This window comes from Amia ocellicauda, chromosome 11 (genome assembly GCF_036373705.1).
Source record: "Amia ocellicauda isolate fAmiCal2 chromosome 11, fAmiCal2.hap1, whole genome shotgun sequence".
In the NCBI taxonomy this organism is placed as follows: Eukaryota; Metazoa; Chordata; class Actinopteri; order Amiiformes; family Amiidae; genus Amia; species Amia ocellicauda.
The window spans coordinates 32058955-32082533 of NC_089860.1; the positions used below are offsets into that span (position 1 = coordinate 32058955).

Genomic DNA, 23579 nt, shown 5'->3' on the forward strand with positions numbered 1-23579 from the left:
ATCCAAATTGTGTGAACGGTGTAGGAATTAAACCCATTTTTATATGTGGTCCCCCAAATTGTAGGGGCTCTAAAGTAATTGGACAAACTAATATAATCATGAATTAAATTGTGAGTTTCAATACTTGGTTGCAAGTCCTTTGCAGTCAATGACTGCCTGAAGTCTGGAACCCATAGACATCAGCAGATGCTGGGTTTCTTCCCTGGTGATGCTCTGCCAGGCCTGCACTGCAGCTGTCTTTAGTTCCTGCTTGATCTTGGGGCGTTTTGCCTTCAGTCTTGCCTTAGAAATCAGAACAAAACAATCAGAGAGATAGAAAAAACAATAGGTGTGGCCAAATCAACTATTTGGTACATTCTTAAAAGGAAAGAACGCACTGGTGAGCTCAGGAACACCAAAAGGCCTGGAAGACCACGGAAAACAACTGTAGTGGATGAAAAAATAATTATTTCCTTGGTGAAGAAAAACCCATTCACAACAGTTGGCCAGAACATCCTCCAGGAGGTAGGCGTATCTGTGTCAATGTCAGCAATCAAGAGAAGACTTCACAAGAGTAAATACAGAGGGTTTACCACAAGATGTAAACAGGAAACAGAAAGACCAGAATAGAGTTTGTCAAAAAACATCTAAAGAACCATGTACAGTTCTGGAACAACATCCTATGGACAGATGAGACAAAGATCAACTTGTACCAGAATGATGGGAAGAGAAGAGTATGTAGAAGGGAAGGAACTGCTCATGATCTGAAGCATACCACCTCATCTCTGATGCATGTTATGGCATGGGCATGTATGGCTGCCAAGGGAACTGGTTCCCTTGTATTTATTGATGATGTGACTGCTGACAAAAGCAGCAGGATGAATTCTGAAGTGTTTAGGGCTATATTGTCTGCTCAGATTCAGTCAAATGCTTCAAAACTCATTGGACGGTACTTCACAGTGCAGATGGACAATGAAGCACACTGCGAGAGCAACCCAATACTTTTTTTAAGGCGAAGAAGTGGAATGTTCTGCAATGGCCAAGTCAATCACCTGACCTGAATCCAAAGGCAAAACTGAAGGCAAAATACCCCAAGACCAAGCAGTAACTAAAGACAGCTGCAGTGCAGGCTTGGCAGAGCATCACCAGGGAAGAAACCCAGCATCTGGTGATGTCTATGGATTCCAGACTTCAGGCAGTCATTGACTGCATAGGATTTGCAACCAAGTATTAAAACTCACAATTTAATTAATGATTATGTTATTAACTTTTGAGCCCCTAAAATTGAGGGGGATCACATATAAAAATGGGTATAATTCCTACACCGTTCACCCAATGTGGATATAACTACCCTCAAATTAAAGATGAAAGTCTCCACTTAAAATACATATTGATTGTTTTCTTTCAAATCCATGGTGGTGGTGTACAGAGCCAAAATTATGACAATTGTGTAACTGTTCAAATATTTATGGACCTAACTGTATGTCCCCCGCTATGCGTGACTACCTTGCAGGTCCAACCCCCACTACCAGTAGCACATCTATCCCCACACATTCACCCTACGTGATCATTACCAATTAACTAATGAAACATCAACACAAAAGCTTGCTAGAGACTCAATTTAGCAGGGACCCTCCTGCAATCACATGCACAGTGCTCTAGCACTCCCGTTGATAAGGCATATTCCTACGCCGATATGCAAGAGGAACTAGTCCCCAACAGGACTAATCATGTACAATTTGCCATACAACATTGCACGTTGTACAAAACGAGAGCGTAGCCCCCTGACACACTTCAATATCTAATTAAAATGGAAAAGTCATGATTTAATAAGTATTCAAACCTTCTGGTGTCGCAAACCTAAATTCATTCTGGTGCACAAACCTTAACTAGCCACACAACTAGTTGAATGGCCCCTGTGTCTATGCAATAATAGTGGTTCTCATGATTTCAGGAGAAAAACACCTGTCTCTGTGAGGTTCCTTGGTCAGGTAGTGAATTTCAAGCAAATAATCAATCTTGAAGATCAAGGAGCTTTCAAAGCAAGTGAGGGATACAATCATTGAAAAGCACAGGTCAGGAAAAGGGTACGAAAAATATAAAGGTCTGAATGTTCCTGTGAGCACAGTGTACTCAATCATCAAGAAAAGAAAGGTGCATTTTACCACCCACTGCATAGTGTACTGCCTAGATCAGACTGTCCCTCCAAAATGCCAAGTGTTACATTTGGTGTAGACCCAAAATAGCACATCACCCTGTCAACACCATCCCTACAGTCAGTGCGATGTAGATGCTTCTCTTCAGCAGGGACTGGGAAGCTTTGTTAGGATTGTATGAAAAATGGATGGAGTAATGTACAGGCAAATACTATAAGAAAACATGTTTCATTCTGCTAAAGACTTAAAACTGTGGTGAAAATTGACCATTCAGCAGGACAATGATTCAAAGCACAAGGACAAAGCTACACTGCAGTGGCTAAAGAATAAGAAAGTGAATGTCCTTGAGTCCTGACTTGAATCCTATGGAGAATCTGTGTAAACACTTGAAAACTGCTGTCCATGAGTGATCCCCAAGCAACTTGAGAAGAGCTTGAGCAAATCTGCCAAGAAGAATAGGGAAGAAATTGCACCAAGCTGGTGTGCAAAGTAAGTAGAGACTTAACCAAAATGACTTGCGGCCATAATTGCTGCCAGAGGTGCTTCCACCAAATATTGAGTTACTGAATACGTATACAATCAACATATTTAAATGTTTTGTCTCTAGTTTTTGCTGCCATTCATTGTAGCTTATCTTACCCTTAGAAGTGTTCAGTTTCAGCATTCAAGCTCTGAATTAAAAAATAGGTTTTGTGTATACATCATTTTGTGACTTCACAAAATTGAGCACTATAGGAAGGGTCTGAATACTTTTGTAATGGCACTGTAGGCTATATATTTGTTTTAAGTGCCTGAGGAAACCTGAGGAAAATCATAAATAGATTGTGTGTGTTTGCTTGTTTAACTTGAACTTAAATGCCTTGAAGGGAAATCATTGGTAGGTAACAAGACACTTGCTTAATTAATTTCCCTGGTTTCCCTTTGGGTCACTTACCCTACTGCTCATATGCATAGTGTAGTTGTGTGTATTGTATTCTGCTGGAAGACCACATATCTCTCTGACCTCTTCTTAAAAAAAAATGGATTCATATTTTTGGCCTACATTACATTTATATTACCAGGTTTAAACTACATTGTTCTCATTAGGATGTGAAGGAGGCCAAAATCATTTTCATTTTTAGGGACTGATATTTGGTAGCTAGAACTGAGGAAATCACTCTTGGACTTCTGGAAAATAATCATTTTCCAGAAGTCCAAGGGTTTTCCTTTGAATATATATATGTATGTGTTTGTAATATGTTATATGCAACTGACTCCACACATCCAAGGCAAAAACAAAAAGAGAATTCATACCCATAAATATTTGGACAGTGACACAATTGTCATCATTTAGGCTCTATATGCCACCACAATGGATATGAAAGGTAACAATCAATATGTGCTTTAAGTGTAGACTTTCATCTTTAATTTGAGGGTTGATACATCCAAATTGTGTGAACGGTGTAGGAATTAAACCCATTTTTATATGTGGTCCCCCAAATTGTAGGGGCTCTAAAGTAATTGGACAAACTAATATAATCATGAATTAAATTGTGAGTTTCAATACTTGGTTGCAAGTCCTTTGCAGTCAATGACTGCCTGAAGTCTGGAACCCATAGACATCAGCAGATGCTGGGTTTCTTCCCTGGTGATATCTCTCTGACCTCTTCTTAAAAAAAAATGGATTTTCTGGTCTAGTGCAGCATCTTAGACAAACGAATAGCAGAAACACTTCTCAACACAGTTGCAAACTACTTGGTCATGACTGCAGTGTAATAGGGGTTCTAAATGTAATTACACAGGTGATTAACTTACATTGAAATGCGTGCACATTTAAAATGGAAAATAGGAGCACTGCTTGACACAAAGAGTCATGGAGGTTTGGGAAAAGCTACCAGGTGATGTTGTAGTTGATTCCTTGGGATCCTTCACTAAAAAGGCTGGATGAGATCAAATGCATAAACACAAACCTTGTGCATTATAAAAATATTCCTGCTCACGGTCATGTAATATTTATAACAGGCTTAATTTTAATTGTATATTATTCAATTGTATATCCATTTAATTATTTATTTGCCTTTGGTTTTGATCAAAGTTATTCAAGAAGGGGCAATACAAAGTGACATGCTTCAGTCACTGGACAGGTTGAGTGAATTTCTGTGTCATGCCCAAGTTTTAGCCAGTTTAGGCTAATTGTGCTACTAATTGTATGCCCCCCAATGGGTCACTTTCACACCGACCTGTTTTAAAAAGAGACCCCTGTTGTCTCCCACTTCAAGAGTGATCCATTTCTGGAGATCCAGAAGGAATGCCATGTTTGCATTGTAGTAAACTCTGGTAACATTAATTCCGTTGTGTGTTCTCTTCATTGATTGTGTTAGAGACAGTGCGATGCTACCCAGCAGCCTAACTTAGCAAACAGTTGGAAAAAATTAAAAAAAGAAATAAAAATGCAGGCTTCACCAGAGCTGACAGCGAATTGACAGCCCCTTACCAAACATCCATCAAAGGTGTTCAGAGCTGCTCTAGTGTCTGCAGAGACCTGTCTCACAGTCGGTTTGATGGATCACCTGCATGGTGAAAGAAGCGGTGCCACACTGAACTTACCATCTGAATTGATGAGCCACTGATTCTCCCTCCCGTCAGAGATGCATGTCAGCACATGGATGTGCTATACTAATAAGGTTAGATGAGCACTTTGTTTTCATAAAGAAGGGGGTAAAAAAAACACTCTGACAGACATCTCTTGGCTGCTTTAATTTGCTGTTCTCCTTGCCCAAGAATGACCTCCATACAGTGGGGTCAGGGGTCAGTTCAGCGTCCAAAAAAAAGAAAGGCAAAGATGACAGCTAATCTGCTCCTCCAGTTATACCCCAGATGTATGCTTTAATAACCAAACACCGGCTTTTCTCGCAGTCACCCTGCGCCCCTAGACTCTGGTTCTGGTCATAAGTACAGTATAGCAGGAGGCCGAGCAGTTTTATGTTGAAGAGGGCTACAGTAGAGCCGTGTGGAGCCATTTGCATTTCAATTACCTCATCGGTCTGCCCTTGTGAAAATGCGCAATCAGAGCTGGGGAAGAGAGTGGCCAGCTTGATAAAGACATGCCAAAAAACAGACTCAGCAGGCGACCTCTCTGATCGTTAAGCCGTCTCGCCCAGCCATTCTAAGAGTCTGGAAATGAAGACATAACTATTGCCAACATGAGCGAATCAGACAAACATATTATATATATTAATGTCCTTAATATCCTTGCAAGTGGAGGCCTGTTAGATTTTCAAAGATATTGTACAAGAATAAGATATTGGATTGGATTACAACATAAGGACTGCAGGAGGCAACCTCAGATTGATTCAATTAATTCACATCATAATGGACGCCTGGAGGGGCATTATCAGAAGGTGTGAATGAAGTTGATCCATTTCCAACTGTATTAAAATAACCCCCTTCTTTTTGAACGAAAATAAATGTTTGATTTCATACAGAATTCATCATAAAGGTTTGAATGATTTTACTCACTGAGAGATGTCCTTATGTGCTGAAGTATTATCCCTGGCACTTCAGCGTGCTTGGCTTCATTTTCATTGTGTTGTACTGTTGGAGACTCCAATACATATGACGTATTGTGGATTAAATGATTTGTAAATTTTTTTGTCACAGTGATTTCACTGTCCCCCCAAGAAGTCAGGCACAGCTGTTTCATACCTTTTAAGATCTCACTAATCTTGTTCAATCTTCTGGTTAAGATGTTCATTCGCTCAATACCCAAATAAACCTAATATTAATAATAATTGAATTATTGAATAACTTTTAAATGATTTGTTTTTAGCATGAATTTTGTTGTTTTCTTGCATTGTAATGTATCCATCTTTCCTTGAACACAAGGATGGGATCTAAAGGATTGTCATGTATACTGAATGTACAAACTTGCTGTGAGTTACAAATCCTCCTGCACCCAAAACCACAGGTTTGTTGAGGTTGGCACGGTTTGCAGACTAACTGGATCTGCTCTTATTGTTGTATTCTCCTTATTGCACCATGTTTCTACAAAGCATGGTAAAATTTCTCCTCAGCTAGTTTTGCTGGTCTGAATTGTTGTCGTTCTGCCCTGGCTGTAGGTCATGGGGCCTCCTGCAGCCGGAGCGTTCCGCGAGCGACCGGCGAAGCCCACAGCCTTCCGCAAATTCTACGAGCGCGGGGACTTTCCAATCGGCCTGGAACATGACACGAAGGGGAACAAGATAGCCTGGAAGGTATGGTGAAGATATTCCTTTATTCTCCATGCCTAGGAAGAACGAGGAAGTAGCTTTCTGTTTTTGTTTGTTTCTTGGCCAGATTTGCACGTCTTTTCAGATGAGCGTGTTGACGTCTGCCTGGTGTCATGAATGTGATCTGCAGGTGTAATTAGGGTCTTTCTAAGGAAGGCCTGCAGGGTTTAATTACCCAGCAGCCGCTTTTCCATGCAGCTGTTTCTCAAGTTGACAGCAGGTGCTCCTGATAGTATTAAACCATCGCACAGCATGATTCACTTGCCTGTGCACTTTGGATAATGTGTGTTTTTGCTTGTGTGCCTGGACATATGTTTGCGTGTGCGCCGCCGTACGCTTACGTAGAAAGTCGAGCTCCAACATGTCTAAACAAGCCTGTGTGTTTCTTAATTGGTTTGTTAAACATATGTCCAAATCCTCAGGAAAGCTGCAAATGGGAAATGCAGTGGGTAGGTATTTTAACAAGCTGCATATGAAATAATTAATTCCCTTTTGTAGGTAGAGTCAGGGTTAGTTAATTACGTTATTTATTTTTAATCTAGAATCAATTATTATTTATTTATAAGAACCTCTCAGTTTGTATTGGACAAACTCAGTTCACTGCTGTGGAGATGTGATGCATCTCTTATTGATAACACTGCAGAGCTCACAGGTGCTCAGTACACTACACAAGTTACTGTTGTGCAACAAGCCAACTAAACCCTGGCTCACTGGGGTCACCAATCACACGCCACCCTGTCTGGACTGTAGACCTTGAACCCTTTGATAGCCCTCTCTTATTTTTAAGTTTTTTTATTTTATTTTATTTTTTGTATCTAAACAGTCCCTTCTTTAAGAAAATGGTAAAAATGAATGTTAAATGATCAAATGAAAAGTAAACACATATGAAAACTAGTCTGCTAAATTGTTGAAGCAACTTTAAAATTTAAATATTTAAAAATAATGGCCACTCCAATTCTTTAATAAATCTCTTTTAGGTTACTCTACAAATTTCTCCATAGTGCTGGTGAATACCTCTGATCTTGCACCAATGAGCACTTCCAACATGTTCATGAACATCAAAGGCAGGAGAGCAGTACAACACAATAAAGTAAATCGTGGAAAGCTGTAAGAACAGCAAGAAGCAAATTGCACATGGCATGTTGTTTTTTTGTATTGCTATATACCATCAGAAATTAAGTATTTTTGAAAAATATTTAATTTATTTCAGTCTTCTGCATTAAATGTATTCAGCATCTCCTTCTCTGTGCACCAGAGTGCAGCAGTGCGTGCCTGTTCCCTCATTAGAAGAACTGACTTGGACAGTTTCCCTTTATTTCCCGCCTTGAGGTTGAATTTCAGTGTGGGACAGGATAGCTGTTGCGAATAGAAATCATACGAAAACCTCTTCAAAGTTGCAGCACACCTTTAGATCTTGAGCCTCCTTTCAAAGCTTACTCAATTACACATTCTCAGGTCTCTCCTATAGAGTGTCATTAGAATTAGCGTTCAGACTGTCAAAACCTTTGCAAATTCCAATAACACACAATATCATATTAATGTCTAAACTTTCAATTGGACTACCCGGGCATTTTCAGGATGTCCGTGCAATTATGCCAAATTGTATAATTTAAGAGTTCAAAGTGCAAGGCAAATATCAGTTTTGAAAAAAATAGGAAGAAATTTGCAAATGTGTACTGAGTGTCTAAATGAATCCTATGTGTATATGTAAAAGAAAGGGATTGTTTATACATTTTCATTGAAGTTTATCTATGCTAAACAGCTCCACTGCTGAAAAGAAAACCTTGTTCATTTTCTTCTACTCTCACAAGCGTGCCATAGTGATACAGCAGGCAGATTTTGTCGATATGGTCTCTGTCAGGTTATAAGGTTACACTGACTGTCTGAATCAATCTCTCTAGAACACAACTAATTCTTGACATGTACTGTAGGATGCTTGTGCATTCATACCAGTTCAATACAGGTGTGTACATGCATGTGTATGTGTGAGTCAAGTATCAAGGGACAAATAACAGTCTTTCATGTCTGAAATGTAATATTGTCAGGGTGATTGTGAAGCTTCTGATATTGTATACATTTTATGTTATAAACTTTTGTCTGAGGGGTCTTTAGCAAATTGGGTATTGCTGTTTTTTGGCATGGGAGTACCATGCGTCCTTAAGGGACCAACAATCAAAGTTAAATGCGGCTGTTGGATCTTAGTAATTATTAATGCAGCTCACTTTAGCTCTTCTTCCTGCCTGATCTGTACTGTTCTGTACTTGTTAGCTAGCCAGCTCACATCCGTCTGACTCGCCTGCTGCTGGGATTTAGTGTCATGTCTCGTGCACCGTGGTTTATGGAGTTGAAGTGGAATGAAAACATTTTATAGGAATATCAATGCAAACCCAGTTTCTGCCAAAACGGCAGCGGGGACGATCAATTAATCTGATCAAGCGCTTTAGGAAATGGAGAGTGTAAGCGCTCCCGCGGGATGGATATCCATCTCTTCGGAGTGATTGAATTACGTGTGGGGAGAGACGGCGAGGTCACAGCCGCTGTGAGAGAAGCTTTTTACCACATCTGCCCATTTCCATTTTTATGCGCTGGATGGACGGATGACTTCGTCTGACAATTACATCAAGCTGTGTACATAATTTTTCTTAGGGAATGAATGCGGGGTTCTTCCACCCGGCACACGGGTGTGAGTCATTTGCTGTCACCACTCCTTGATTGTTTCAGAAGCAGATGAAGTTAATAAATTAGTAAATAAATAAATATAAATGAACAGGTTAAGCTTGTTTGTTATTTTATAATTCAAAAGCCTGGTCCGTTATGCTTTTGACATATTGCACAATGTGGTTGTTTCCATTTGTTGTGCTAGTATGTAGTAGTGTGTGTCATTGAAAATTCAGCAGTGTGCCATTGTCTATTGTGGGATCTTATAGTTAGTGATACAAGTAGCCTTTCAGTTAACCTTAATACATAAGGTTTCTTTGTTTTACAAGGGTATATCATTAAATATATAATGATTTTTCTTTTATCAGGGATCATAACACCCCATTGAATTGGGTATGGAGTAGAATGGAAAAGTCTGGCTTCACAAAGTTCTTCTTAGAGAGCGCCTTGTGTCACCATTTACACATTCCTTTCACGTACAAGATCCTGTGATGTGTGATTCTGAGGAAGAATTTCTCTCAAGAAAGTATCTAGTGTTAACCAGGTGAATCTGTTTCGAGACCACTCTGCAGCTTTGTTTTTTTAGGAGAGTGGGATTGGGGGTGGGGGAGGAGGCTAATCGGAGGTTAGGAAAGTAAAAAGAAGAAAATAAAATGCCTGCAGGCTTTTGGAAAGGTTAAAATAAGTGTGGAGGTATAAATAGGAAGTTCTGAAATCATGTGACAGAAAAAAAAAAAGTAAACAAAAAAAATATATATCCTCAATAGCAAGGTCTATGTCACCCTCAGGGGAACTGTCCCTGGAAAAAATAGAGGAGTCTGAATCGCAGTCTGTTTTATTCTCTACCAGGAATGCACAGGGATATTACATTTTCAGCCTCAGGACAATCAAGAGGGCTTTTTTTATTGGTTCAATTTATCAGCTTATACAATGTGTTTTATCCTGACTTGCAGTCTCACTGTGTTATTTACTTTTTGTCTTAAACATGTTTCAACGCTCCTGTTAACATTCTGAGCTTTTGATGAAATAAGGCGCTTTTGTAATTGAAATATATTTGTTTGACAGTTAGATCATTCTAGTGTGCAGTCGAGTCTAACCCCGGAGTTACTAGAAGGAAAAGATGTGGATTTTTCTAGTTTTGAGGATAATGATATTTGCAGTAGATTTGTGGTTTGCTTTATTCAACAGATTTCCTAAACTGCTCATTTGTTCAACCCTGGATTAATTAATAGCAGGCATTTATCTCCTCTGTACATTGTGCTGAAGGTCTATGTTGTATTCAATAGGTTTTGGAGCTGCACACATTTAAAGTGCTTTGAATACCAAGTCAAGCATCTTGGACCGTCCAACACATGGATCCGAAACTTAGCGCTGGCTATAAAAGACATAGATTAGAGAAAAATGTTTATCTCCTGGTAAACAAGTGAAGATAAATGGGGGTTCATGCTTTGGCTGCCAAGACGAGGAACAAAACAAGTGTTTTTTGGTGGTCTTTGTCTTGAAGAAAACTGCCTCCTTCTTCTCTCCTATCCCACGGCTCTCCATTGTCAGCGCCCTGGGTGAGGTCACCTTCTTGCAGCTGGCATCTCCTTGTGTACTGCAGATGGCGGGCAAAAAACACAGGGGGGCATTCTCCTCGCCAGCCAATCCAAGAGGCAGGCACATCCATGCCGGAGACGTGGAGGCTGTGGCTCTCAGTGTCATCGCTCTTGCCTCCCTAACTAGAGACGTATTGATTGGCACTTGCAATGCCACTGTCTCTGTCTCCAAATGGAGCCTTTAATTAACTAAATGGACAGGGTTGTGGCTGTGCTCGCTCTCAGCGTTTCACTGCACCATGTTGGCACAACCGCATGCTTTCAGTCAGGAGAGAGGTGCATAATATAATCAGTTGGGTTTAGTCGCAACACCATCCCATCCCCTTCAGTATCAGGACCCCCCCAAAGGGGGGCTAACTCAGTGTTTTGGCTCCACTCTCTCTCACATATTCTCTTTCTCTCTCTCCCTCTTTCTGTCAGTCGAAGGTTAATTGGTTTTGAAATGATTTAATTCATTCCAGAAACTAATGCTGTTATCGTGCTTTTGTGGTAAAATCTTTTTTTTAAGAGAAAAAAAAACACATACGTTTTTTTCTTTTAATGAAATGCAATTTAATCTGCTGTTTCTTTTTTCACTCTCTCTCTGTCTGTCTCTCTCTCACTCTCTCAGCCCAGGCCTGTCCCTGCAAGTCTTTCAGTTAAATTATTGCTGAATTTCATTACCTTGAAAGCTTTTCTGCCCCCCCACCCCCTCCCTATTCCTCAATAGCTAGGAACCCCTTATGTCTTTCTTGTAACCTCAAGGTCACAATATTAGAATCTGTGTAAGTGCTTAAGGGTCTCTGTGATTAATGCACTGTACAAAGTGCCTTGAAATTATTCAACGCGGATGGCTGTAAAGATCTTGGACATTGAAAGGATAAAGGTGTCCTGACAATGTCCTTGTTGTGGATGAGAACCAAATTCAAATGAAGTGAATGTGCTTTCTGTTTTTTCTTGTACAACTGTTACATTTGATGTTGCTGTGTGTTTTGTTCATATTTACTTTTTTAGTTTTGATGACTTTTCTTACTTTTAGTTTTTTTTTGCTTTTTTTTTAAGTCTCTGAGTGACTTTCAAATGAAGGAAAATTAAAGTGATCCAAGGTGTTTAAATTAATTGGGAAGGGTTTCAATAACATTTCAGAAATATTCTACTAGATTAGGACACTCAAAGACTTTACATATTTGATCATATATCCTTCTTAACTGCATTTCACAATCACGATACAACTTAGGCCTACACACAGTGCATACAGTGATATATTAATTTGAATGTAAATACCAGGTGCAGATTGTACTTTTAAAAACAGATTTTAGCTTTCATTGATGATTTTATTTTAGGGTGTATCAACCTATTTAGAATGATCAGGTCAGGTGACAATTGTTGCCATAGCTGCACAGCTGTAACCAGTTGGGTGTAGTAATCGATACAAGCCCACATTACACAATGTTTTAGTGGCAGAGTCAGTTCTTGCTCAGACAGTGGTGATTCAGTACCAACCAGCAGGAATTTCCCTTTGCAAAGGTGACATGCTCCTTAGGGATCTGTATCCCAAACTGTTTGATTCACACTACAATTTAATTCACACCAGAGCTGAACATTTCACGCAATTCAGTATCTAAGGAAACCTACCACTAAAATTATCCCTCACCTTCACTTAACTCACTGTTATTTTCTCTCTCTGTAGATCAGGTGCATTCTGCACATGTATTCATTTTTTTGCCTGTTCTACCATAAACGCTTGTATTGATTCCAGATGTACTTGGGCTGTGGATTGAGTGAGTGGTTCAATTCAAGATGTTTTCTTTGTGATCAATTTTAAATTGTCTTGCATGGATCTTTCATTTTTTAATCACTGGTGGCTTTATCCTTCTTAAAGCCACCAGATATAGGATATGTGTCCAACAAGTCAGTGATGCAGAATTAGCTTCGCTGAATACACTGCTCCTTTCTGTCTCCAAAAACATCACAGATTGTCATGCCAATTTTTACAAAGCGCTAGTTATGACTTGCATGTGATGTGCAGCCAAATACAGACCCCAGAGGGATTCTGTAAAAAAAAAAAAAGGAAAACCAGTGTCTTTCTCTGTTGTCTATTGTCCATTCATTTCTTGTACTACAAAAGTAAAACATTTCATTTGAATTAGATGTAGACTGGAGGACTGGTCTTGGGATTAAAATGCTTTTGAATGGGGCAGTCTACTGAATTAAATTGGTTATTTTTATTTTGTAGGTTAGGGAGCCAGTAAAAAGCCTCAGAGGCACTATAGTGTGTCAGTCTTTTTGATATCAGAAGGTTAGTGGAAGCTGGCAATTGCAGTCTGGGTGGAGAGTTTATGGCACGCATGACAACACTGTTCTATCACTGGACCATTTAGGAGTAGCATTGAGATGGCCCTGCCAAATAGAAGTTGTATTTTCTTGTATTTCTTCTCTTAATATGGAATTTCAGATTACTGAATTTATATCACCTTTTCAACTCTATACATCTTGAAGAGGGACGAGACAAGTGCAAATTCTCTGAATTAATGCGCATTGTCAAAGCCGCCCCCCCCGAACTCGGTGACACTCTGCCAGTTTTGCTCCACCCCCTGACATTTCCCTGCTAAGCCAGGGTTGGTGAGCAACTCAGTCCAGCCGACAGAAACATCCCTCCCTGCAGGTGGAAGGTTTTAACAGATGCACTTCTGTTGCTGATAATAGAAATGGAAGACTAATGCATAATAATGTATTATTATTATTATTATCATCATAATTATTATTATGAAGAAAGTGAATTTATAGAATTGTAGCTGCCATCTCTCAGCTTTCAGGTTTGCATCCTTCTTAGCTGTAATGTCATTACCTTGAATTGCCACTGGAAATCGCAGGGTGCTCTTTTCTCCCCATGTTTATATGTGCCGTTGAACAGAGTGTCACCTGGCAATTTTCTTGTTTTACATCTGTAAGGGGAGATTTGCGTGGGTGCCAGACAGACACTGAATACAGAAAACAACAGCCTTGATACCAGCAGAGAGGCAGTCTTGTGTAAGTCACTTACAGGAGGAAAGAAAGAAAGAAAGAATGAAAACCCCCAGACACATTTCAACAGAATTACAGAAGACTGGTGACACATCCGTTTACACATAATTTCGATCATCATTTTAAAGAAACATGCTAAATAAGTGTACAGATGTAGTAACATGAATCTTCCATAGGCAACGTGTCTAACCTAGAAGTTTCACACTTTTAGCAGCACCCTGATCTTGTTTATGAACAACTCAAATATGATGCAGAACCATATATTTGTTTAGACTGTGTAGAAGCCAGACACAAAGAGGGAGAGAGTCTCGGGTTCCGTTGGTGTCCGGGGTTTATTGGGTTCACAGACGACAAACACAAGGGGTAAAATAAACAAAGCAAAACAAAACGTCCACACAAAATAGGGGTTCCGGGCAGTTAGGGTTGTAGGTCTCGCTCCTTATTCTCGGCAGTTAGCTGCTTCCGTCGGGGAGGGAGAGGGATTAAATAGACAGGGCACAGCTGCCGCTGACGTCACAATTGCCTCGGTGCTCATTGCCTGCAGCCGTGAGTCCGCAGCCTGTTAGCGAGGGAGCGGACAACACAGCTGCGGCACATGAGCACCTCATCAGCAGATGTCAGCAGCAGCCGTGCCATGACAGACAAGGAAAAGGACCACCCGACAGGCAGGCCGGGAGAGAGAAGGGAGGGAGAAGTGGAAGGGACAGGGGAAGGGGAAGGAAAGGCCCGGGAGAGGAAGTCAGCGTTGAGGTGCTGGGGGCCAGGGCGGTGACGGACTCGGAAGTTGAAGTCCTGCAGGGTGAGGTACCAGCGGGTGATGCGGTGATTCGAGTCCTTCATGTGGTGCAGCCACTGCAGGGGGGCATGGGTGAAGGGGTGCCCCAGGAGGTAGTAGTGGAGTGTCTCCACAGCCCACTTTATAGCGAGACACTCCTTTTCAATGGTGCTATATTTACGCTCCTGGGGCGACAGTTTTTTACTCAAATAGAGGATTGGGTGTTCCTGACCCCCAACACTCTGGGACAGGACCGCGCCCACTCCAACTTCCGAGTCGTCGGTCTGTAGAATGAAAGGGAGAGAGAAGTCGGGGCATTTTAAGACAGGGTGTTGGCAGAGGCGGTCCTTAATCACCTGGAAAGCCACCTGGCACTGCTCCGTCCACTGGACCGTATCTGGAGCACCTTTTCGCGTCAGTTCGGTCAGGGGGTAAGCCAGGGTGGCAAAGTCTGGCAGAAACCGGCGATAATACCCGGCAAACCCCAAAAACTGCCAAACTTCCTTTTTGGACTTAGGAGGCGGACAGGTGGTGATAGCGGTCACCTTGTCAACGACTGGCCGTACCTGCCCCCCTCCTAAGAGGTACCCTAGATACTCAGTCTCCCTCTTCCCAACTGCGCACTTGCCCGGGTTTGCCGTGAGCCCCGCCTGCTGAAGGGACCGGAGCACAGGTGTGACCTGGACGAGGTGGCTATTCCAGTCCTTACTGAAAATCACCACATCGTCCAGGTAAGCAGAGGCATATTGTGGGTGGGGCCGGAGCACACAGTCCATCAGCCGTTGGAAAGTGGCCGGGGCTCCGTGCAGCCCAAAAGGCATAGTGCGGAACTGGTATAAACCCCGAGGAGTGGAGAAAGTGGTTTTCTCTCGGGACACTGGACTGAGGGGGATCTGCCAGTATCCCTTGGTTAAGTCCAGTGTCGTGAAAAAGTGAGCAGCGCCCAGCCGATCCAGCAACTCGTCCACAACGGGGCATCGGATAGGAATCAAACCTAGACCCTGCTGCCGTCAGGCTTTGGCACCAAGACTATAGGGCTACACCACTCCGACTGTGAATTCTCAAAGACTCCCAGCTCCAACATCTTCTGCACCTCTTCGTTGACAGCCTGCTTTTTGTAATATGGGGTGCGATAGGGTTTGACACGCACGCAGGTGTCCGGTGCCGTGTGAATATGGTGTTCAGTGAGAGGTGTGAGCCCGGGTCGGTGAGAAAAGACATGCTGGAAGCGGCGCAATAAAGAGCGAACCTGCTGTTTTTGGGTGTTTGTTAAATTGGGTTCAATGCGAACCTCAGAAACAGCGGCTTCAGACTCTTTACTGTGGGAGGAACTAGAAGCACCCAATGCTTCCTCCTCTCGCCACTTCTTCAGCATGTTCAGATGATAGATCTGCTTTTCCCTCCGACGGCCCGGGCGACACACCTCATAATCAACATCCCCTAAGTGGCGTGTGACCACAAAGGGCCCCTGCAACTTAGCCAGCAGTTTAGATGTTGAAGTTGGGAGTAACACCAGTACCTTGTCCCCTGGGGTGAACGATCGTAACCGGGCTCCCCTGTTGTACAAGCGCTGTTGTCGCTCCTGGGCCTGTAAGAGATGCGACTGTGCAAGTTTCCCTAGTGCCGATAGCCGATCTCTCAGGTCCAGGACGTGCTGTACTCGGCCGCCTCCCGTACAGCAGCTCGAAGGGAGAGAAGCCGGTGGACACCTGGGGCACCTCGCGTTGTGCAAACAGCAGGGGCGGCAATAACTTGTCCCAGTCCCGACCGTCTGTGCTCACAAACTTACAGATCATGTTCTTTAGGGTTTTATTAAAGCACTCCACTAGGCCGTCTGTTTGGGGATGATAGATTGAGGTCCTGATGGACTTTATCCCCAGCAGCCTACAGAGGTCTAGCATCACGCTTTTTCCTTTGGGATCCCCACCCGAGTGAAGACCTTAAACAGCTCCTCGGCGATCCTAGTCGCTGACATTGTCCGTAGAGGAATCGCCTCAGGGTACAGAGTGGCATAATCCACTATGACCAGCACAAATCGATACCCCGCGGAGCTTTTCTCTAACGGACCGATCAAATCCATCCCAATGCGCTCAAATGGTATCTCCATGAGAGGCAGCGGCACCAGTGGAGCCCGCGGTACCGCACTGGCATTGGTCTTCTGGCACTCCGGACAGGCAGCACACCACCTTTCTACCTCCTTTTTGATGCCTGGCCAGAAGAACCGGTCTGTTATCCGGCTTAAGGTCTTGTCACGACCCAGGTGACCCGCCATAGGTACTTTGTGTGCAGAGAAAAACACAAAGCGCCTGTGTAAACGTAGTACCAGCAATTATTTTGTGACCGGGTCCCCCCCTCGGTTTTTGGATACGAGCGCGCCCTCTGTGCGTTCACTATGCGACCGTCCACAACTGTGATCTGGTCATATAGCCAACCCAGGGCATCATCGCGGGACTGGTCCAGAGTGAAATCGGAAACCCGGGAGAAGACGGGATCCAGGGCTGCGCCAGAGGTGTCGGCCATTCGGGTGGAGGAAGGAGAGAGCTGGCGAGTCCCAGAACTCGTTCCCTCCACCGGGTCCGACAGAGTACTGTCAGCTGCTGCGCGATTGTGGTCGGAGGGAAGGCTGTCCCCGCCCCGCTCATCGCCGGCAGCCACTAAGGGTGATCAGCCCCCCAGAGCCATGTCCCACGCGTGCCCCAGCCAAATCAGATGAGAGCCTAGGATCTTTGATATTGGACAGAAATTCAGACCAATCCCACCCTAGGACCACCGGGAATGGCAAACGAGGGGCGAGCCCCACGTTCATCTTATAAGTTTCCCCACCAATCATCATAGTCACCTGGGCCGTGGGGTACCAGTGTATGTCCCTGTGAATACACCGTATAGCTACTTTAGTGCCTCGCCTGCCGGTGCCCCGGGGAGCCAGGCCATCCTGGACCAGCGTCTTGCTATAGCCGGAGTCCAGGAGGGCCTTGACTTCACGTCCCCCAATTCTTACCGGTACCGGGCAGCACAAACCGTGGAGCAATCAGTTTTCGCCAGGGGGCGCTCAGCCGGGCTATGTCCAGGCTGCCTATGACGCCGGCCCGTCACTGTGGCTGTTCCAGGGGACCGCACACCACCTGGGGAGAGAGAAATGGAGGGGGCTAAGGAGACAGATTTGTTTTTGGGATGGGCAGCGGGTCGGGGAGAGACAGGTTTAGGAGCTGGGGTTTCCGGGGGAGTCGGGTCAGAGAGGGTCTTCGGAATGGGAGGGAGGGTGCCTGCTGTCAGGCGTCGGGAGGTGGCATCCTCCCAGGCAGCGAGGTGGTTCTCCGCCAGCCTGGTGGCCTCCTCCAGGTCTTTGGGTTGGTGGGCTTGCACCAACTCTGCGGAGGGACGTCGGAGACGGCAGATGAACTGCTCCAGGGCCACCAGGTTGGCAACTTCCATGGCTCGTGCACGTCCGGCTTGAGCCAGTGGTGGCAGGCGTCCCGCAGCTGTTGCGCGAATGCCCGGGGCCGGGAGCCGGGTTTGCCGCTGGCCATCTGTTGTCAGGCCAACCTGGTCCAGGACACTGTCCTTCAGTTTCTTGTAGACCAGGGCATCCTCTGGACTGAGCGCTCGGGCGGCGGACTGCGCCTCCCCAGTCAACAGGGGAGCCAGGCGTACCACCCACTCCGACTCCGGCCAGCCGCAACACCGGGTGGTGCGCTCGAAGATGGTAATAAAAGCCTCTGGATCGTCCTCCGGCCCCATCTTCGGGATCCTCAGTCCAGCCCAAGCCGGGTTCGCTGCGGCACCTGAAGTTGCTGGACCAGCGCATCCAGGGTGTGTTGTTGCTGAGCCTGCAGCTGCACCACTGCGGCCAGCAATTGTTCCACGGAAGCTGCCTCCATAGCCGTCCCTCCACGCACCAGGTTGGTCCTCAGTGACAGTGTGCTGCGGAGCTTCCCCACATCGGCCACCAAATGTAGAAGCCAAAAAGAGGGAGAGAGTCTCGGGTTCAGTTGGTGTCCGGGGTTTATTGGGTTCACAGACGGCAAACACAAGGGGTAAAATAAACAAAGCAAAACAAAACGTCCACACAAAATAGGGGTTCCGGGCAGTTAGGGTTGTAGGTCTCGCTCCTTATTCTCGGTGGTTAGCTGCTTCCGTCGGGGAGGGAGAGGGATTAAATAGACAGGGCACAGCTGCAGCTGACGTCACAATCGCCTCGGTGCTCATTGCCCGCAGCCGTGAGTCTGCAGCCTATTAGCGAGGGAGCGGACAACACAGCTGCGGCACATGAGCACCTCATCAGCGGACATCAGCAGCAGCTGTGCCGTGACAGACAGTGGGCTGTCACAGACTGGTCAGTTGAATCCAGTTAACTGTTACAAGTAACATGTTAAACATGTGTGTTCTATTGGCATTATAACAAGATCTAAAAATAATACACAAGGGCTGTATAACAATGACTTTGATAATATCGATGTGTGTTGGGAGAACTGCCTGTGTTCACGTAGTCCCCTGTTTAACCCAAGAGTATAGTCTGTTGTACAAATGTATAGATTATTTTTTCTTTATCAAATGAACTAGGCAATCTGGGTGTCTAGGTAATTTCAAAGATGTTTGATCATGGCCGATGTTTGGATTTTTGTAATACAAAGATCTCATCCGTTCAGGCCTCACTAAGCAGTCCTGAAAGGTCAGTGTGTGGTGCTGAAGGCTTATTGTGATATCTTATAGATATGGAGCATCATAGTATCTGCAGATAACCAAGTCAATGGAAAAAGGTAAAGGAAAAAAAAGAAGAAGAATAGGATATATCTTGGATGCAAGAGCAGGTACCAATCTGGTAGCACTTAGGTCTCTAAGGGCCTGTCTTAATTACCCTAATGAGTCTGATTGACTCACTCCCAACTGAAATGCAGTGGGAGCATATTTGCGTTGCAGAAGGGAGGCAGGTTAGCCAAGTGGCGGACCTCGAGGTTAAACTGAGCGTGCCTGTTTCCTAATGAGTGGGAGTTAGCCGGCTGCCTGATGTGGAGTGCGTCCTCATTTTCTGATGCTTGGCAGCAGGCTATAGCAGTGACTGATTAAACCTTGAATTCCTTATGGACTGATTAAACCTTTCTCTTTTTTCCATTTTGTCTTACATTCACAATAATGGTGTTGACCCCAACAGCAATTTCTTTGGAAGTTCAACAACAGATGAGCTCGTACAAAGAGATGCACTGTATTTCCCATGACCTGCTTTTGGCATTACCTGGTGTTGATCATCAAAGCAGAACAACACTTTGGCTAACCATGATACCCATGTATGATAGTCTGTGTGGTCACCATTCAGACCACAATAGATTGCTATAAAAGGAACTCTTGTAAAGAACTCCTATCAAGATCACTGTTCTGACATTCCATTCCTGTTGCAACATCATGCAACCCAACACCTCTCTGCTTAGGTGCTGTGCTTATTCTCTGATTGCTAGAAACATATGTCACTGTCTGTAGTGATTGATACAAATCTATCCTGTGCCGTTGATGCAGCTGCAAAGTTCCCTGCATGCATGAAAAGAAAAAGGCAGAACCATTTAAAGATTGTTCAGCTGGTTTTTATACATCTGTAGAGTCAGACAATGTACAGAGGATGTGTATTCTGTGTAGTCACAGAACTGTGATCACTGAAAGTGAATGACACAGATTAGATCATTAAAAAAAGTCACGAAAGCAAATCCAGTATTGAAGGGGAACATATTGGTGCTCTTTTACAGAACAGGCATTAAACCATACTGGCTTTTTCATTAAGATTGACTAAAACAGGTAATTATAATAATAATTATTATTACAATAAGTAAGTGATTAATATAAAAAGAAAAACAATTATTGTATTTTATACTTGTTTTATTATTTACATTTCTTATAGCATGGTTGAATTTATTAAATAGCTTTTGATGAGTACTGATGGGCTCTTTTTAAAAGTCTGCAACTGATAAAAAACACACAACAGTATGTCCTCCCCACCCCCTCTCGGCTCACCCCTATTTCTTGAAACATATTCTGTCAAGCATAAGAAATGGCTCCCATTTAGATACACTTAACGACCTTTAGGAATTAAATAAGGGAACTTCATGCCAAATGACCCATGGCTCTTGGACAGAGACCTAATTTGAATTGTATTCAATCAGTTTTGCTATGTGCTGAGGATATCGCATTTATTTGGTAAAGGCCTATTTCATTCTGGTTTCTGGTTGTTGCTTTGGTTGTGCCTGGATAGCACACCTTCAGATTATTATTTAGTCTAAGCATGCATTGCTTTGTTTGCTTTTTCATTATGATTTAGTAGATTGGAAGAGGCCTGCATCCAAACTGTAGTGCCAGGTCCAGAATCCATGCTCACAAATATCAATAGCTAAAAAGAGCGGACGCTCCTGTCAGTGCTGACTGAAAACCAATGGCCAGCTCGCCGGTCATTAGTCATTCTGGGTGAGTTTTCTAATAACTGTAATGGCTCCTGCAATAAATTACTGCTGGCTTGTCTCTCAAATGCACTGTAGCCTTTAAATCTAACAAAGGACCACATTGACTGGCCTTATTGTTATGTTCATGCATTCTAATTCCCAGAGGCTGGAATTGATAACTGCACACCGGAGGTACGGCACGTCATGCACATGCACTTATTAATGTAATCAGAGCAAAACAGTACAGGTAGCGTTGGGATATATTCGCCTTTTATTTCTCATATTTCCCCACAATTAATTTCACACTGAGCCCTAGGACTGATGCTGAGGGTGGCGGGGAGGGGGTGATTGAAAGAAGCAAAGACATACAAGCTATACTAAACTTGTGCATTACCCCTAGACAGCAACTGCACTAGTAATAATTAAAAAATGGTAGACAGGCCGGATTTTGGCATCAAAGTCATGGTGCTGTTTTTCTTGTCCATTACTGAAACTGGACCAGCTGTAATGCTTCAGAGAGAGATGTGCAGGCACAGTAATGTGCACAGTGGGAAGTTGTTTGTTTGTTTCTGTTCAGAGCTGAACTGTCAGTCATTGATAGTAAATAATAGTAAATAATCTCTCTGTTCATCTGAAAAAGTGTGACTCCATAAGCATCCAGCATTTTCCAGAGCAGGGCATCAGACAATTTCAAACTTCAATATTGTTGAAGGCATGTGACATGCCATATGCCACTGATACAAAAGGCTGCAGCCTTCCTCAGAAATGACATATTACTCCCAGTGTAGGACATGTGTGATATTAATTAGCCCAGCTCTGCGATGTGGGCTCAGAAAGTGCTGGAACTGCATCCCGCTGCTCTGGAATGCATTGCTTTGGTATTTGTATATTGGTGCAAAGTGACAGGACACTGCAGCCATTGTTCCCAGGATTAACATTACAGTTTGCAAGTGTCTTTTAGGTGCAGCACTGCAGAATGAATTACAACATTCAGTTGAAAGTGCTACTTCTATTTAAGATATTATTAAGGTGCTTTTGAAATGACTAAAGCTTAGCTGAAGTGTTGGTAGCATCGTTAAAGTAGTGATTTGAAGATGCACATTTGCTCAGCCTGGATTTGGCTATTTCTTAAATCCACAACGGTCCTGTTGTTTATCGTAAGTAACGTTAAGTCTGTCTCTTTGTTGATGCTGAGATATCACATTGCACATGTTTAGATATCTTCAGCTTTTGAAAAGTAATTTTGAATTTCATTCCCATGTAAATCCATACTCACTTTGCTCCAAAACATGCAGGCAGCTTCACACTGCTTTGCTGCTGATACAAAAGATGATTTAACACAGTGCTACAAGTTTCTGCAGGCCTACCATCACTGAAGGCTGTTGTAAAAGGAACTATAAAATATATTGGCAGCAATCACCGGGGTTGTAAATAAAGGAGTGAGATGTTACTTACAGGAAGCTCCAGCATTACTGACACTCCTTATAATTCTGTATTTTAAGTTTCCAGATCACAGCTCTTGCATTCAGCTCAATAGCCCTCGTAATTAAAATTAATTGTTACTGCTGCAACTCCCCAGCACTTGATGTCTTTGAACCGCAGGCAATATCTTCAAATCTACAAGCAAGGTTTATTTATAAAGCTTGATATGCAATACATTGTGCACGGAACAGAAGAGAAGGATATTTAGAATGTAATTTATTTTTTCATCTTTGCTTAAATGAATCATCTGTAATGCAAATTACTCATCTTTGCAGTTTCACCCCCCGAGATCTAAAGGTTGCAGTAATATATCAGTTCCGTTTAAAAGTATGCAGCTGCATGCCTCTTTTGCCTCATAGATGAAAGCTCGGCTTCAAAAGTGCAGTGTACTGGTGTGCATTCTTTCAAGTCAATGTACAAGAGTTTCTTGGTTTGCCTCAGGCTTGTAATGGAATGGACCAGGTGTCTTGGATATTAACTAAACACTCTGAACAGAAAGCACTTTTTGAATTAAAAGTATTCCAGTGTTTTCGTTTAATTTTTAAAACATTCTCGCATTGCTTTTTTTTTTGGTGGTTCTCTGGAACTGAAATTACATTTGAACAGTGGCTAAAAGACTGTCCTTCACGACTAGTATATATTTTTCTTCTTTGTTTAGTGTTGTAGGTAAAACTTAAAAGGGTACAGGCTTGTGTACTTTTACTTGACATTTATTTATTGTTCCTGGATGAGGTGTTTCTGAGAGCCATTTTTCTTTAAAATAGTATGCGACTTAAGAGCTGTGAGAGCAAAACCTTGTGTAACATTAACTGGAGAGAATACTGACTTTATTGATTTCTCTCAGGGGTAATTAAGCTTTCGTTTTGTGTAGGCCTTAGAGCTGGCCTCTCTGAATGGAATCAGTCCATGTATACACTTTGCCAGTCCAGCTAGAGGGTAATTAAGAAAAGATTTAATGAGTCACCATATGACACACTGTACTACAAGATAGTTTTTTAGAATTTGTTTTCAACGTGACACCTTCTTAAAACACCTTGACAATGTTGCCATTCTGAAATTATTTCTGCAAGCCAAAAGTATTGTTTATTTGTCTATCTAGGGTTACTTACAGTCTACACAATAAGCATTTTACACCATTATAAAAGTGTTGAAATACAAAATACAGCATAAACGCATTACAAAAGTGTAGTAGTGCAATCAATATAAAACACAGAAGCCGTACAACCTAGTACAAAGAGGTAACAAGTGCAGACATAATGTTG

General features: G+C 43.0%; 1 protein-coding gene across 2 annotated transcripts in view; it reads left to right on the top strand.

Moving 5' to 3' along the window:
- pacrg (PARK2 co-regulated) overlaps positions 1-23579 on the top strand; it is a 115182-nt gene that overhangs the window by 19678 nt on the left and 71925 nt on the right. For both annotated transcript variants that reach the window (XM_066717476.1, XM_066717477.1), the window contains exon 2: positions 6233-6367. In XM_066717476.1, the coding sequence (XP_066573573.1) occupies positions 6233-6367 (135 nt within the window). The remainder of the gene's footprint in view (positions 1-6232; positions 6368-23579) is intronic.